Below are 15,032 nucleotides of genomic sequence, written 5' to 3' on the forward strand. Positions count from 1 at the left end.
TCATGCAAAGAATTGGGAACTCATTACCCAGGACAAATTGGTTTTAAATATAGTGTACCAGGGATACAGATTTCACTTCCACACGTTGCCAACACCAAGCGGGTTGCCGGACCTACACCCAAATCAGTGGGCAGAGGCCCAAAAACAAGTACTTTCTCTCTTAAGCATGGGGGCTATTCAACTGGTACCAGAAGAGGAAAAGGGACAAGGTTTCTACACGAGCCTTTTCCTGGTACCCGGAAAAGACAAATCATGGCATCCTATCCTGGACCTGTCTACTCTAAACACCTTTTTGGAGATTCCAAAATTCAAGATGCTGACTCTTCACCAATTACTTCCTATTCTAGGCAATGATGCCTGGTTGGCAACACTAGATTTAAAAGAAGCATACCTGCACATCCCAATCAGGGAATCTTGCAGAAGATGCCTACGCTTCAAAGCAGGCTACACGTGTACTATCAGTTCTCTGCACTGCCCTTTGGGTTTTCTACTGCGCCCGGGGTATTCCAAAGTGCCTAGCTCCAGATATTGCATTTTTGCAGGCAAAGAAATATTCAAATATACCCATACCTGGACTATTGTCTAATTCAGGAAGAAAGCCAGGACATACTTTTGAATCATCTGGCCTTTGTACAAAGGGTTCTAACTTGTCTGGGGTAACCATAAACCAAAAAAATCACACCTGGTACCCTGTCAACAAATTATATTCCTGGGAGCAAGCTTGAATACAACTTCCCAGATGGTTTACCTCATGCCAGAGAAACAAATTCATTTGACAAACTACTTCAAACAAGTGGCCACAAAAACCCTGCTATCGCAAGACAAATACTGCAAGCCTTGGGGTTCATGGCCTCCTGCATTCTTCTAATTCCATATGCAAGACTGCATATGAGGAAACTACAGTGGTATCTAAAAAGCCTTTGGTGTCAACATTCCGAAGACCTGGAAATAATGATTCCTATCATACCTTGACTACGCCTAGAGTTCCTTTGGTGGGCAGAGGCCTGCCACCAAAACAAGGCACTACCTTTCACACCACCCCCTGCCGCCCAAACCCCAACAACAAACGCATCAGACTATGCATGGGGGGCTCACCTGGCAGGGAAGTGCATTCAGGCAAATGAAACCCAAGTCAAATGCACCTGCATATCAATCAAAAAGAAATGTTAGCTGTACAGAATGCTCTGACAGCCTTCAAGGACCACATTCTTCCAGGACAACTAATGGTAAAGACGGACAACACTACTGTTATGTGGTACATAAACAAGCAGGGGGGTACAGATTCTTACCCCCTCTGCAGACTAGCCATGGCATTGTGGAACACAGCCTTGAGCTACCAAGTGCATCTACAAGCTCAGTTCCTGCCAGGAAAATTAAAAACACTAGCAGACAGACTAAGCAGAAACCTCATGGACCCAGACAAGTGGAAACTGGAACCAAGGATTTTTAACATGTTGACAAGAAAATGGGGGAGCCCAGATATAGACCTGTTTGCCTCTCCCCGGAACTACCAATTGGACAAATTTTGCACAAGGACTCCCCACAAACAAGCTTGGAAAGTGGATGCTCTGTCCTTCAGCTGGAAGAGCCTATCAGTTTATGCCTTCCCCCCTCTGCCTCTGCTCTCCAAAGTACTACTTAAAATCAAACAGGACAAACCAAGGATGATTTTGATTGCTCCAGACTGGCCACACCAACACTGGTACCCCCTCCTGCGCAGTGTGTCATGGTTATCTCCCTCGCACCTGCCTCAGATTCCTTCCCTGCTGTCTCAGCAGGAGAACCAGATTCTGCACCCTCAGCTTCTAACACTGAACCTTGCAGCCTGGCTAATTACTTAATCTCTCCTTTACCATCCTCAGCAAACCTGTGATGGATATCATTTAAGAGGCAAGGAGGCCTAGTACTAGAAATCTTATGCTGAAAAATGGAAAAGATTATGTGCCTGGAACCAATCTCAAGGGATGAGCACAGCAGCACCCAATTTACCTTAGATTTTACAATACTTAACTGAGATGCTTCACAAGGGCCTGTCTTTTTCCTCTATTAAAATCCATGCCTCAGCCATTTCAGCTCATTATAACACAGAACCGCCCCTCTTCTCTCATCCACTGCTCGAGCAGTTCCTCAGAGGGGCCACAAATTTGAGACCACCCAGGAGAGCTCCAACCCCAGCCTGGGACCTTAACTTTGTCTTGGAGAAACTCACTCTACCTCTTTTCGAGCCAGCTGCTACTGCAGACTTGAAATTTCTTTCTTGGAAAACAGCTTTCCTTTTAGCAGTCACTTCAGCTAGAAGGGTATCTGAATTACAGGCCCTTATGACAGTGGAGCCTTTCATCATCTTTCATGCAGACAGGATGTCCCTCAGAACCAATCCATCCTTCATGCCCAAGGTGGTATCCAGTGTGGCTCTTAATCAGTCCATTTATTTGCCAACCTTCTTTCCCAATCCACAGAATAAAGGGAAACGGATACTGTGTACCTTAGACGTGCACAGACAACTTGGATTCTACTTGGACAGGACTAAACCTCAAAGGAAATCTGAACAACTGCTGGTGGCATTTGCTGCAGGGGCAGAGGGGAAGACTATTTCAAAGCAAACCATTTCTAAATGGATAAGACATTGCATTCATTACTGCTATGAGCACCATGAAAACCCTATACCCCAGGGTATCAAACCTCACTCCAACAGGGCTGCATCTATCTCTACAGCCTTTCTCAGAGGCGTCCCTACCAGGGACGTCCTAGAAGCTGCTACCTGGAGTTCTGTACATGCTTTCACCAAGCATTATCATTTGCCAATTTTCTCTAAATCCAGAGCTGGCTTTGCCACTGCAGTCTTGCAGGGCCTTACAGCTGGCCCTAATGCTGTCTAAATTCCTCCTTCCAACCATAACTTTGGGAATCTACCCAAATGTAACGACTGCAACAGTGAAACATGAAGAACATAGTACAGTTGTGTGCACTTACAATAAATGTAGATGTTTGAGTGTATTCACTGTTGCAGTCCTGGTTACCCTTCCTCCAGCCCCCTAACTTTTTTTGGCTATACCTCTACTTTCCTTTACTATGCTTAAAAGCCTTTTTGGTGTATTTGCTTTTTTGTTGGAGGTATATATTTGTGCTTTTATATTTAATTGCTTCCCATTGGGGGCACCTGACATCTGGGGCAAGAAAAACTGATGTAATGGCATCGGCTGCATGTTTTATACCCCTGGTGACCTGACTTTATGGAAGAAGGGACCACAACCGACGCAGGACCCAAGACTTTGTTAATCAGGCCGACTGAGGGCTACCTGCAAGCAGATAACCCATATGTAATGACTGCAACAGTGATTACACTCTAACATCTATATTTATGGTAAGTGTACACAACTGCAGTTTGTGTACACTTACCATAAATGTAGATGTTCAAGTGTATTCACTGTTGCAGTCCTGGTTTCCCTCCCTGCAGCCCCCTGGCTTTCTATATTTTTTTACCTCAACTCTCTATGGCCATTCCTAATGGCATTGGATTTACTTTTTACTGGTGGTGTTCCCCACCATATACTAGCTTTCTATTTGGGGGCTCCTGACATTTGGGGCAAGAAAAACTGATGCAATGGAGTCGGCTGCCTGTTTTATACCCCTGACGATCTGATGTCATGGAAGAAGCGACAGCATCCGATGCAGAAATCCTAAGACTCTGGTATTCGGGCCGACTGAGGGCTACCTGCAGGCAGATAACCCAAGTGTGATGACTGCAACAGTGAATGCACTGGAACATCTACATTTATGGTAAGTGCACACAACTGTACTTTTCACCTCCTCTTCCCCAATCCTTAATGGTTTCTCTAGATCTTAAGGATGCATACCTTCACATTCCCATTCACCTTTGGTTCAGGAAATTTTTATGTTTCTCTGTTTCTTTCTTGCATTTTCAGTTGTCTGCTTTGCTTTTTGGCTTCTCTACTGCCTCAGGGGTATTCACCAAATGCCTCACTCCTATCATTGCTTTTTGCAGGCTTTGGGGTATACAGATTTTTCTCAGACTTAGAGATGATCTGCTCATTCATGCTCCTTTTCCCAGCAGTCTGCTACAGAATCTCCAGTTTACTATTTGTCTGTTACGCAGCCTGGGGTTCAACATAAACATACAGTAATCAGTCCTGACACCTCCCCAGGATTTTATTTCCCTCAGTTGCAGGCATCTGACTTCCCTTGCTGGCATTTCTCCCACCCGCAAGGTTCTGTGCCTGACTACCTTTTTTCTAGTATGTTCTTCCTCTTTCTCTGTCATGGCCAAGAAGTTTCTCAGGGTTAAGGAATTTATGGCTCCACCATTCCCATGCTCCCTCTTGCCAACAGGCTCCATATGAGAAAGTTGCAGTGGTTACTCAAGTCAGTGTGGCTCTAACATTGCCGCCCTCTAGAGTTCTCTGTTGTTTTTCTTTATCTCAGGCTTGAGCTGTAGTGGTGGATTAATCAGCTCTCTCTTAATCTTGAGCTTCTCTTTCAGGTTCCAATTTCCTGTCGGGAGCTGTTCACGTATATCTTAGATGCGGTGTGGAGGGCTTCTTGTGGCCTCCTAAAGGTCCAGGGTCTCTGGCCTCCTCATGAGAGGTCAGACCATATCAACATAAAAGAGGTGAGTGCTCTGCAAGCTTTTTATTCTCTTTCATCCTGTGCCCCTCAAGGTCTTTACAGGCAATACCACAGTGATGTGTTATGTCAACAAGCCGGGGGGGGGAGGGGGGGAGTACGAGGTCCTATCTCCTTTGCAGACTAGCTCTTCTGGTCTGGGATCTAGCTATCCAGTATCGAGTGACTCTTCAGGCAGTTTAGATTCCTTCAGAGCACATTCTTGTGGCAGACTTTTTGATCAGGTCCAGAACACAAGCTGACGAATGGATGTTTCACAGAGATGTGTTCCCCAACATTGTCCATCATTGGGGTATTACTTAGGTTGATCTTTTTGCCTCCCCTCTAAACAAACAACATCCACATTCCAGAGTTCCAAGTTTTCTAATTTGGAAAGTGAATGCCCTGTCTTTTCCTTGGAAGGTAATGTTTCTGTATGCCACCCCCTTCCTGTGTTGCTATGAGTTCTGCACATCAGGCAAGACTCTCCCAAGAATCTTTCTGGTGACTTCCTTTTTTGCCCAGACAGCATTAGTTCCCCCTTCTTTCTCACTTGGTCAGGGCAGTCACCAGGTGGATCATCTCACATGGGATCTCTTGTCCATCCTTAACTTTCCACTCTTCAAATGACACTGTAGGTCATACATTTTTGATGCCTTTTAGGCATTTCTCTTTCCTGAGGATGTTCTCCATGTTCTGCAGGAGAGCAGGAAACCCACTAAGAGAAAACTCCATATGTCCAAATGGAAAAGATTTTCTGTCTGGTGCCTGTCTCACCATCAGGATCCCCTATCTATTGAGTCTGTTGAGGTTCTTCTGGTTCTCTCTTATTTGTGTGAGGTTGTTCCATGCTACATTGGCATATTCTTCAGTTAAAACTCACCTGTAAGCAATTTCTGCTTGTCTGCCTTGGAATCCTCATTTGGCCTCTAGGTTTGAAGTCATACAGTTTGTTATAGGTGTCCTTCATGTCAGGCCTCCCAGGAAGCCTGTCCCGCCTTCTTGGGACCTCAATTTTATGCTTGAAAATTTGACTCTGGCCCATTTTGAGCCTGCTTCTTCAGCTTTCTTACAGCGTTATTCTTGGAAATAACAAAAAGAGCATCCCTCCTGAGTTGTAAGAAAAAACATTCACCAAGTGCTTTCATTCCTATAAAGATCGGAACTTCATTGGAGTAAAAAGCCATTTCCTACTATTTAAATATTAAATTTGGTGCCAAAACCAAATTCAGACCTTAAAGGCATAAAACATATATAAAATGTGTAAGCAATCATTACAATAAATATACGTTATCTAAAAATACAAGCTTATTATTGAAAAAACTCAGATGCAGTTTAATAATGATAAATGTTATGTATAAAAATCTATTTAGTATGCTGTATTATATCCATTATTAATTAATTAAAATTTATAACCTATCTGCCTTAGCTTTTAGTACACAACCAATAACAGCCAAATCATTAATACCCGACTTAAAAGCAGCATTTAAAAGAAGCTGCCAATATAATTCACTTTGTTCGACTAAAAGCCCCCAATCGCCTCATCTAATGGGATAAGAAACCTTTTGAAAAACAGTAAAAGAAAATTTCCTATATTCTCCATATTCAATAGAATGTTTATATATATATAAAGCATTAGAGACATTCTTCCTACAAGAATATGAAACCTTGTGGTGTACAGTAGATGTCCTTTTCTTCACTGTTGCAGTATTCAGTCCCTCCCTCCTTTTCCCTCTGTCCTAGCTCTTGCCCTGTATTTATGTTGCCTTCCTGGTCAAGGAGTCTTTTGTCCCTTAGGGAATTCTGTTCCTCGTGGGGCTTTTTCAAGTTCTGTGTGTGTGCATCCATACGTCAACTTTATGCCCTACACCTTGAGCAAGGAGCATATGTGTGACGTACACCACGTACAAGACCTAAAGGCTTTGGGACACTGGCTGGACATTGGGCTATCCTTGGCAGTTGATCCCTTAGGTGAACAATACTGCAATAGTAAAAAGGATATCTACTGTCATGGCAAGATTTTACACAGCTGTACTTTCTTTACTCTTTTGATTGGCTACTTTTCCCAGGCCCTTGCGAAATGCCTAGCTCAAATAATTGTGTATTGCAGGACAAAGGGCATCTACATTTACCCATACTTAATTGCCTTGAATAAACACTTTGGCAAGAGGAGGTAGGCTGAACCCTCATGCTTTCAGATCGTTGTATTTTTCTTCAGCATTTCAGAAACGGCCCTGGCTGCCTCCAGGAGAGTTATTTTCCCAGGTTTACTTCTAAACATCAGTTGTCAATAGGCATTTCTTCCCTAAGAGGAGATAGAGCATTTGGAACATTCACAAATTGGCACTTGAAGGAAAGGAGTCAGCCAATGGGTGTCTCAGAACTGTGGATACATGGCTACTTTCACCCAGCCAGACCGCAGATAAAGAAACGCCAGTGATATCTCAGATCTGGATGAAGTGGTCTCCATCCTACCCTGAATTTCCAAGTGACTAAAATGGTGGGCTGACCAAGTTAGACTGAATTTGGGGATTTTGATTCTCAGTCTTCCTCACATAAAACACTCAAAGCAAATGTTTCATTCCTAGCATGGGTAACATACGCACAGTGATTCAGTGTACAAGATGTATGGAGTACTGCCCAGAGGTTGAAGTATATGAAGAGAAGGAAATGATGGCTTTGATGCAGACACTCTGGGCTTTCAAAACCCTATGGGAAGAGGGCATCCTTCAGGTGTTCACAAACCATACAGAAATCAACTGGTTTATCAGCAAGCAGGAAAGAGCATGGTCATATCCCATTTGCGCTACCCACTCTGGCCTGGGAGGCAGCACTGAAGTGTCAGATGATTTTAAAAGCAGTATGCCTTCCCTCTAGTCAGAACATAATAGATCAAGTCAGCATGCCAAAGGTAGATCCATATGAATAGGTGCTACACAGGTATGCCTTCCCTCAGATGGTACACAGGTGGGCTGTCTTTGAGATATGCCCGTTTGAATCTCCAAGCAACAAACAGCTGAAAAAAATTCTGCTGAAGCGTTCTCAGCAAAAAGGTTTGGGTGATAGATGCCTTCTCATTAAAATGTTTGTGTATTCATTGATGCACTCCTGTATTCCACCTACTACCTAGGAAGGTCTGAAAGGTAAGCAAACAGGGGTATGAGATTTTAATAGCACCCTTTTGGCACTGGCAGAAATTTTTCCCTTCACTTGGAGATATCCAAGGGGAGCATAATGTGTTCGCACTGATACTGAACATCTAGTCTCAGATCAGGGGAGCCATCATAATCCCCAACCTGGAGACATTGCAGCTTACAGCCTTTCCTTGGGCAAGAAAGCTCTAATATGGTATATATTGTTAGTTTTTACAATGCAGATGTCCTAATGTTACAAAGGGATGGATATTTCCCATGTATAGAGGGGGAGGGTTGTTGAGTTCTGAAAGTTAGGCTGGATGCCTGGGCCTTCTGTAGTCAGGACTACTGCAGCAGTGATCAATTGAACCATCTACTATGATGGTAAGTTTTTACACAGTTGCACTTTTTCTACACAGACCATCTTTAAATGGCTAACTCAGTGTATCATATTTTGCTACTCTTCCCAAGGAAAAACTGCACTGGCACATCAGACCACACTGTTCCAGGACCCCTGTGGCTACGGCTTCTTTTATATGGTATTCAGGCCATTTTGAACACAGCCACTTGCTCCACTGTGTGCACCTTTTCTACCCATTATAAGCTGACTTTCCAGTCTAGGGGCAATGGGGGATCCCTCTCTTTATTCCAGGGCTGGAATGTTTGTCTTCTTATCCTTCTTGCACAACCAACAAAAATATATATATAAATAAAGCACGTTCTTGCTTGTTGTTTATCCCATTTTTAATTTTGTGTTTTCTTTCCAGTAGTTAATCCTTTGTTTGCTCAATTTTAGTCACACACATTTGTTTTCCTCTGATGTAAAGAACGGACAAGATGGATAGGCTGATACTGGGTGATTGTTTTATTTATTTATTTATTTATTTTCCAAACCTCCCTGTATTTGGCCATCAGCTGCTACAAGGGCATGTCCTCATCCAAAGAGTTTGCCACCCCAGGACTTACTCCAACCAATTATAGGCGACAGTGAGGAGACTGGGGTGTCCTAGGACATCGCTTTACTACTCCTAAGAGGTTTTTCTTCTTTTAAAGCCTGTTCCTGGGCTCATGCTGTCCAATGGAGTGGTATGCTCAGGGCTTGAGGCATGTTTTCCATGTCTTTTTGTGCAGCTCAGCCAAAGCTCCACCCACTTGTATACCAAACACTGCATGTCCCTGGTTTCTACTGTAGTTCAACAGTGGAGGTGTGTCAGTGTGTGTGCCTTCCACACACCCGTCCACATAGTTAGGACTTTATCCTTCCATGATAACCACTAATCAAACTCCGGTTATCTGGGCCATAGGACTTTATCCATGATGCTTATGCCATCTGTGTTGCCAGTGCTATCTTGTTAGCTTGGACTGAAAGTATATTTCTCCTGGTCACATGTTGTAGAATTTCTTTATGCAGCTTGCCTTTTTATTGTATATGGTGCCATTTCATTTGACAAACAGTAGACGTGACTTATGGAATTTCTTTATAAAGTGTACCCATTTATGATGCATGGTGAAAGTTCATCAGTTGGGCAGTACACATGGTACGTGAGAACATTTTTTTGTGCAAATTCCTTCATAACTGTTCTTCACTGAGCAAAAGTAAATTTGCGTAATTAGTGGGCAATGAGACAAATAGTGGAAATTTATTCCAGTTTAATTTTTTAGTAACCAAATATGTGATTAGGTCATTTGCAGATTCTTGCTGGTCGCAATCAAAGCCAAAAGTGTCAATGCAATATACATGGACAATTTAGAGAAGCCAGTCAAACAGTATATTTTTGGAAGGCATAAAGAAACTGGAGTACCCTGAGAAAATGTACATAGTAAAAAAAAAAGTATGCAGATTCTTTACAGTAGTTACTGGAGATCAGGACTGAACCCATTGAACCACCAGACAGAACTACAGAAAATTGAATATGCAACAGCATTTTCACTTCTTTAGCAGTTATTTGTGAATCCAAACTGTGTACTTTGTATTTTTTTTGCTTTGTTTGTGCCTCTATCCTGCGTTGAAATAAGTTTTATTTTTTCATTAATTCTCAGTTTTGTTTTTCTGTGTTTTCATTTGTTTTCTAGTCCCAGCATTCTGTTTGATGATGATAATTTTCTTTTTCAGTGAAAAAGATGGAGGCTGCATGGCTAATCTTGTGAGAACCAGCAATGTGCTTCCGGTTACAGGGGGCCAGTATCTACATCATTTCCAGCGCAGCCATGGGACAGTCACAGAAGCAACACTTATGGCTGGTGACAGAGTAGTTGCAAGTGGTCAAGACTGCCGTTTGATTGCTCTTTCTTCTGGTTTTGTGACAGAAGTAAACTCTGCACACGTTGCCTGCATACTTGACAGGTATTACGATAAATGGCAAACTGCCAAATGCTTGTAGTGATCCAGGTTAAATGATGCTCTGAATTTTAACTGTAAGTTGAAATCAGAGTTGCTGAAGAATTAAACTTACGGGTTAGTTTTAGTCATTGATGTAAGTTTTTTTATGTATGTAATGTAGTTGTTTATTCATGGAAATTAGCCTGATGAATTCTCTAGAAATTAAGATCTTGAAAGTGTTTTCTCATTGGCAAATTGTTTCTGGAAGTTGGAGACATTTGTTTTTATTTTTAAGTTTATAAGGCTTTTGTGCCCTGTTGGACCACCCCTTTGTTTATCTTACTATATTGTCTGTCCAGGCAACCAGAACAGAGAAACTGTGAATAACTGCCCTGGTGGACTTAAAAGTTCTTGCTACCTTTTGCAAGCACTTAATGGCCCTTACTTCCCAAATCAAGCAAGGCTGTACATGATAATAACCTGTTTAACTTTGGTTCTATCGATCCAGTAATCAGGACTGGCATTAAATGTAGGCAGAGTAGTCCTTTACTTGACTTTTAGTCCATAGGCTGTTAATATGTTTAATTCGTAATCAGTCCCTCAAGAGAGTCTTTTTTATTTGTTGTTGGTCCCAATTATGGTTGGTCTTAGAGTCACTGATTTTGCAAAGAAATAGGAACTCAAATAAAACAGAGTTTTTCACAGCTTGAAAAATGAGAGACAGGTCACCTGAAAGCAACTGGTAGGCTACTGAGCATAAGGAGAATTTTAGTAATCTTTTAGAATAGGTGAAAGATTTAAAATCGTTAAAAATAAATTCAGTGGGGGCCTTTCCATTTGAGGGATAGGCTCAATTTGTATATAACCAAAGGGCGTGTTGTATTCGATGATGGGGCTAACGAAGGGAGAATACAGTGATACTAGGATTTCTTTGAATCTGAAGGCATTGTCTTAGAAATTAATAGGGCCATCTAGAGGGAATTCCTGAACTGCAATCCAAATTGTAGCTTTCTACAGATCACCCACCATGCCCCAGGATTCCCACTCCTCTTTTCTTGATGTACTGGAAAATATTAGGGTTCAACCAAACACCCTAATAATGGGTGATTTCAACTACCCCACCCTTAACTGGGAAAACTAGTCGTGTACTAACTCCTTCGCTCAACGTTTTCTGGAATTCATAAACTTCAATGCCCTGGATCAGCTTATCCACAACCCCACCAGGGGCAACAATATCCTAGATCTAGTCATTACCAATATGAGTGACCGGTGTTCCACACCTGAAGTCAACGCCTCATTGGTCCTATCCGACCATAAGCTAATTACCCTAGATATCCACATCCTGCCTCCACCCCCCATTAAGGAAACTATGGTAAAACATTTCTCCAAAGCCAACTTCATGCTTCTTAAGACAGAAGTGGTGAACTTCATGACACCCATGCAGACGGACAGTACAGTTATGACTATTGAATCCTACACAATTGCACTTTATAAGCACTTACATGAGTGCATGGATTGTGCTATCCCAAACAGAACCAAGACGCTATCCTCCAAAAAAAGGAAGCCAATCTGGTGGTCCCCTGCCTTAAACAAACTCTACAACAGAAGGAAGCAACTCTTGCAAAAGAGAGTAAAATCCCACGAGTGGATGGGAGCTCCCTGGTCATCCTCAGTAAGAAGCTGCAATCCCTGATAAAATCCTCCAAATCTAGTTACGAAAACAAAATCACCACTGATTCTAAAGACAACCACAAAGCATTCTATAGCTGTGTCAAGAATCTCAATGGCAACACTCAGATCTGCTCTGAGTTACAGCACAATGGCACTAAATATACAGACCCAACTGATATTGCCAACATCCCGGTAGATAGGTTCAGTGCTAACTTTACCCCCCTCTCACCCCCTAAAGAGCCCATCTCTATACCTGAAGAATGCAAAGTTCCTGTAATCACGGCTGCACAGGTAAAAACTACACTCTCCAAAGCCAACAACACAGCTTCCATGGGACCAGACAACATCCCAGGCTGCGTTCTACACGAACTACAGAATGAACTGGCACCCCACCTAAGGACCATGTTCAATCATAGCCTCACCTCAGGCTTTGTGCCTACTGAATGTCGCACAGCAACGGTTATCCCACTCCACAAGGGGGGAGCCACCACGGACCCCGGGAACTACCGCCCCATTAGCCTGACGAGCCTGGTCTGCAAGGCCATGGAACGTATCATCATGGAACTTATAAACAAAGACATTGGTAATCTCCAAACTCTGGCTCCCACCCAGTTCGGATTTGTAAAAGGCAGATTATGTCTCCTAAATCTGATAGACTTCTTTGAAGCAGTCATCAAAGCCGTAGACAAGGGTAAGGTGGTTCACACAGCCTATCTAGATCTTGCCAAGGCTTTCAACACCATCCCCCACTCTGAAATTATAGATAAACTCACTAAACTAGGTATAAATCCCTATGTCACAAGATGGGTTGCCAGCTGGCTCACTGACAGAAACCACACCGTGAAAGTAGCAGACTCCAAATCCGATTTCAGACCAGTGACAAGTGGAGTACCACAGGGTTCAGTCCTGGGTCCTCTCCTGTTTGGTGTCTACTTCTCTGAAGTACAGGCTAACTAAGTTCGCAGATGACTGCAAGCTAGGAGCCATAATCGAAACTCCTAACGATGTGGACATCCTACAAAAGGGCCTCACTGAGACAGATGCCTGGTGTCAAAGCCATCGCCTCAAGCTCAATGCTAAAAAGTGCATTGTCATCCCCTTTGGTAAAAACTCTGTACCCATGAACTACAACATAGGCGGTAGTATACTTAACACCGAAAGTGTGATAAGAGACCTTGGGACACAGGTGGACAGTAGTCTCTACTTTGATAATCATATCGCCACAGTAGTCAGGAAATCCTTCTACATGGCACACCTCATTACAAAAGGTTTCTCATCCAGAAAAAAAGAGGTCATTGTTCCCCTCTACTCATCACACCCATTATAGAGTACAACAACCCTTTTGGTATGTACCTCACAAGACATCTACAACAACTGGAAAGGCTGCAGAAATACCTCACAAAGAGGATTACCGGCCTCAAACAGATGCCCTACGCAGACAGTCTCAAAAAACTCCAGCTTTACTCCGTCGCATATCGTCTACTCAGAGGTGATCTCTGCCTAACATACAAAGCTATGTCAAACCCAGAGCTGCTGTTGTACATGCTCCACTTAAAGAAATCCCATTCCCTCCGAGCTACACGCTCTAGGGACCTAAACCTTGTCACCACAATAAACAGAACATGCTGGAGGGATAGATTCCTGTCCCAGAGACTTCCCATACTCTGGAATAAACTACCTGTCTGTATCAAACAAACGTCCTCATTAGCACTCTTCAAGAAAAATCTTGATTGGATGGGAAATAGGAAATTCACCCCAGGGATCACCTCTGTGGCTCTGCTCGACAGTGGCACAGGAAAATAATTTTCTTGGGTGGCAAAAGCCAGGGTACCTTTTTGGCTGGGCTTGTATAGGCCCCAGGGCCGATAGCCTAGTACCTACCTATGACTATGGTGGAAATACTGAATTAGAGAAAGAGATGCCCATAAAGTAAGTACCCTAGGAGCATAGCTGTCCGAAGAGAAGTACCACTTATAAGGTAGCACCAGAAAACTTCAAACCACCAGGTCTGTCTGCCTTAGTGACTGCCCTCCTCTCGGTCTGCTCTCATCCAGTGAAGGGACCAAATGGATTGATAACTGGCAGGCAGTTGAACCAAAGATTACTGTCTGCCTGTCTGTCTGTGTAAGTCTATGTAAATTGGTTGATTACACGTTTGTTGAAACACAATTTACCTAAATATGTTGACCTAAAATGCAAGGTGTTGACAACACAGTTTGTATGAAAATATTTGGTCTAATCACATTTAATTGATGGATCGTAGGAAGTTACTAGGCTGTTGGCCCTGAGGCCCTTATAAGCCAAGCCAAGAGTTTAGCCCATGTATAAACAAATCAGTACACAGTGCTCCTGTCTAGCAGGGGCAGTGGTGGAATCCTAGTGATGTATTTTCTGTTTTCCATCCAGTTATCGAGGTTGCGCTTGAAAAAGGGTAAAGAAGTACTCTGCTTGAAGTGGAGAGGGAGTCTGTTCCACAGATGGGGGAGTCTCTGGGGCACAAATCTGTCCCAACAAGTCCTGTTGATATCACAGGTGGAGGCTGTGTGTGTGGGTTACTTGCGTGGAGATTGACTTGCGGATATGCAGCAGTCCCATCAAGGCGGGGTACGAGATCGCCTTGTATGCCACACAGAGGTCACCTCTGAGGAGTCTGTATGAAACAGAGTAGCGGGATAGGACTTTTAGCCTATCTGTGTTGGTAGATTTTTGAGGCCCTGGATTCTCCTGGTGAGGAACCTCTGTGGTCTCTCCAGCTGCTGCATGTGCTTTGCAAGGTACATGCTGAATGGAGCGTTGTACCTAATAATGGACCTTATAAGGGAAAAATACAGGGATGTTATGACCTCCTTGTCCCTGGATGAGATAACCTTTAACTTATGAGGTGGGTCATGTAGAAAGCTTTCCATACAATGGAAGCAGCATGGTGGTCAAAAGTCAGGCTGCTATCAATCTGGGTGCCCAAATCTCTCACTACTGATTGCATGCTTTGGACATTGTTATTAATGTGATAATTTGTAGGGACGTCACTCTCCCCAAAGGGGATGATGATGCATTTTTTTGTATTCAGCTCGTGGCCATGTTTCTGGCACCAGTCATTTGTTTGGGTGAGACCCTCTTGGAGGATGTCCACGTCACTATGAGAATTTATGACAATGCCTAGCTTGCAGTCATTTGCAAACCTGGTCAGCCATAGCCCACTGGTTTTGGCCTCCACCTCAGAAAAGTTTATCCCAAATAACAGAGGCCCCAAGACTGAACCCTGGGGTATGCCACTCGATATGGGT

At 43.2% G+C, this 15,032-nt stretch overlaps 1 protein-coding gene across 2 annotated transcripts in view; it reads left to right on the plus strand.

Moving 5' to 3' along the window:
- The window catches only part of DNA2 (DNA replication helicase/nuclease 2), a 1,108,563-nt gene that overhangs the window by 406,880 nt on the left and 686,651 nt on the right, over positions 1 to 15,032 (plus strand). For both annotated transcript variants that reach the window (XM_044056952.1, XM_044056951.1), the window contains exon 11: positions 9,871 to 10,101. In XM_044056952.1, coding sequence (XP_043912887.1) covers positions 9,871 to 10,101 — 231 coding nt within the window. The remainder of the gene's footprint in view (positions 1 to 9,870; positions 10,102 to 15,032) is intronic.

The sequence above is a fragment of the Protopterus annectens genome, chromosome 14.part0 (genome assembly GCF_019279795.1).
Source record: "Protopterus annectens isolate FY-2018-M chromosome 14.part0, PAN1.0, whole genome shotgun sequence".
Lineage (NCBI taxonomy): Eukaryota > Metazoa > Chordata > Ceratodontiformes > Protopteridae > Protopterus > Protopterus annectens.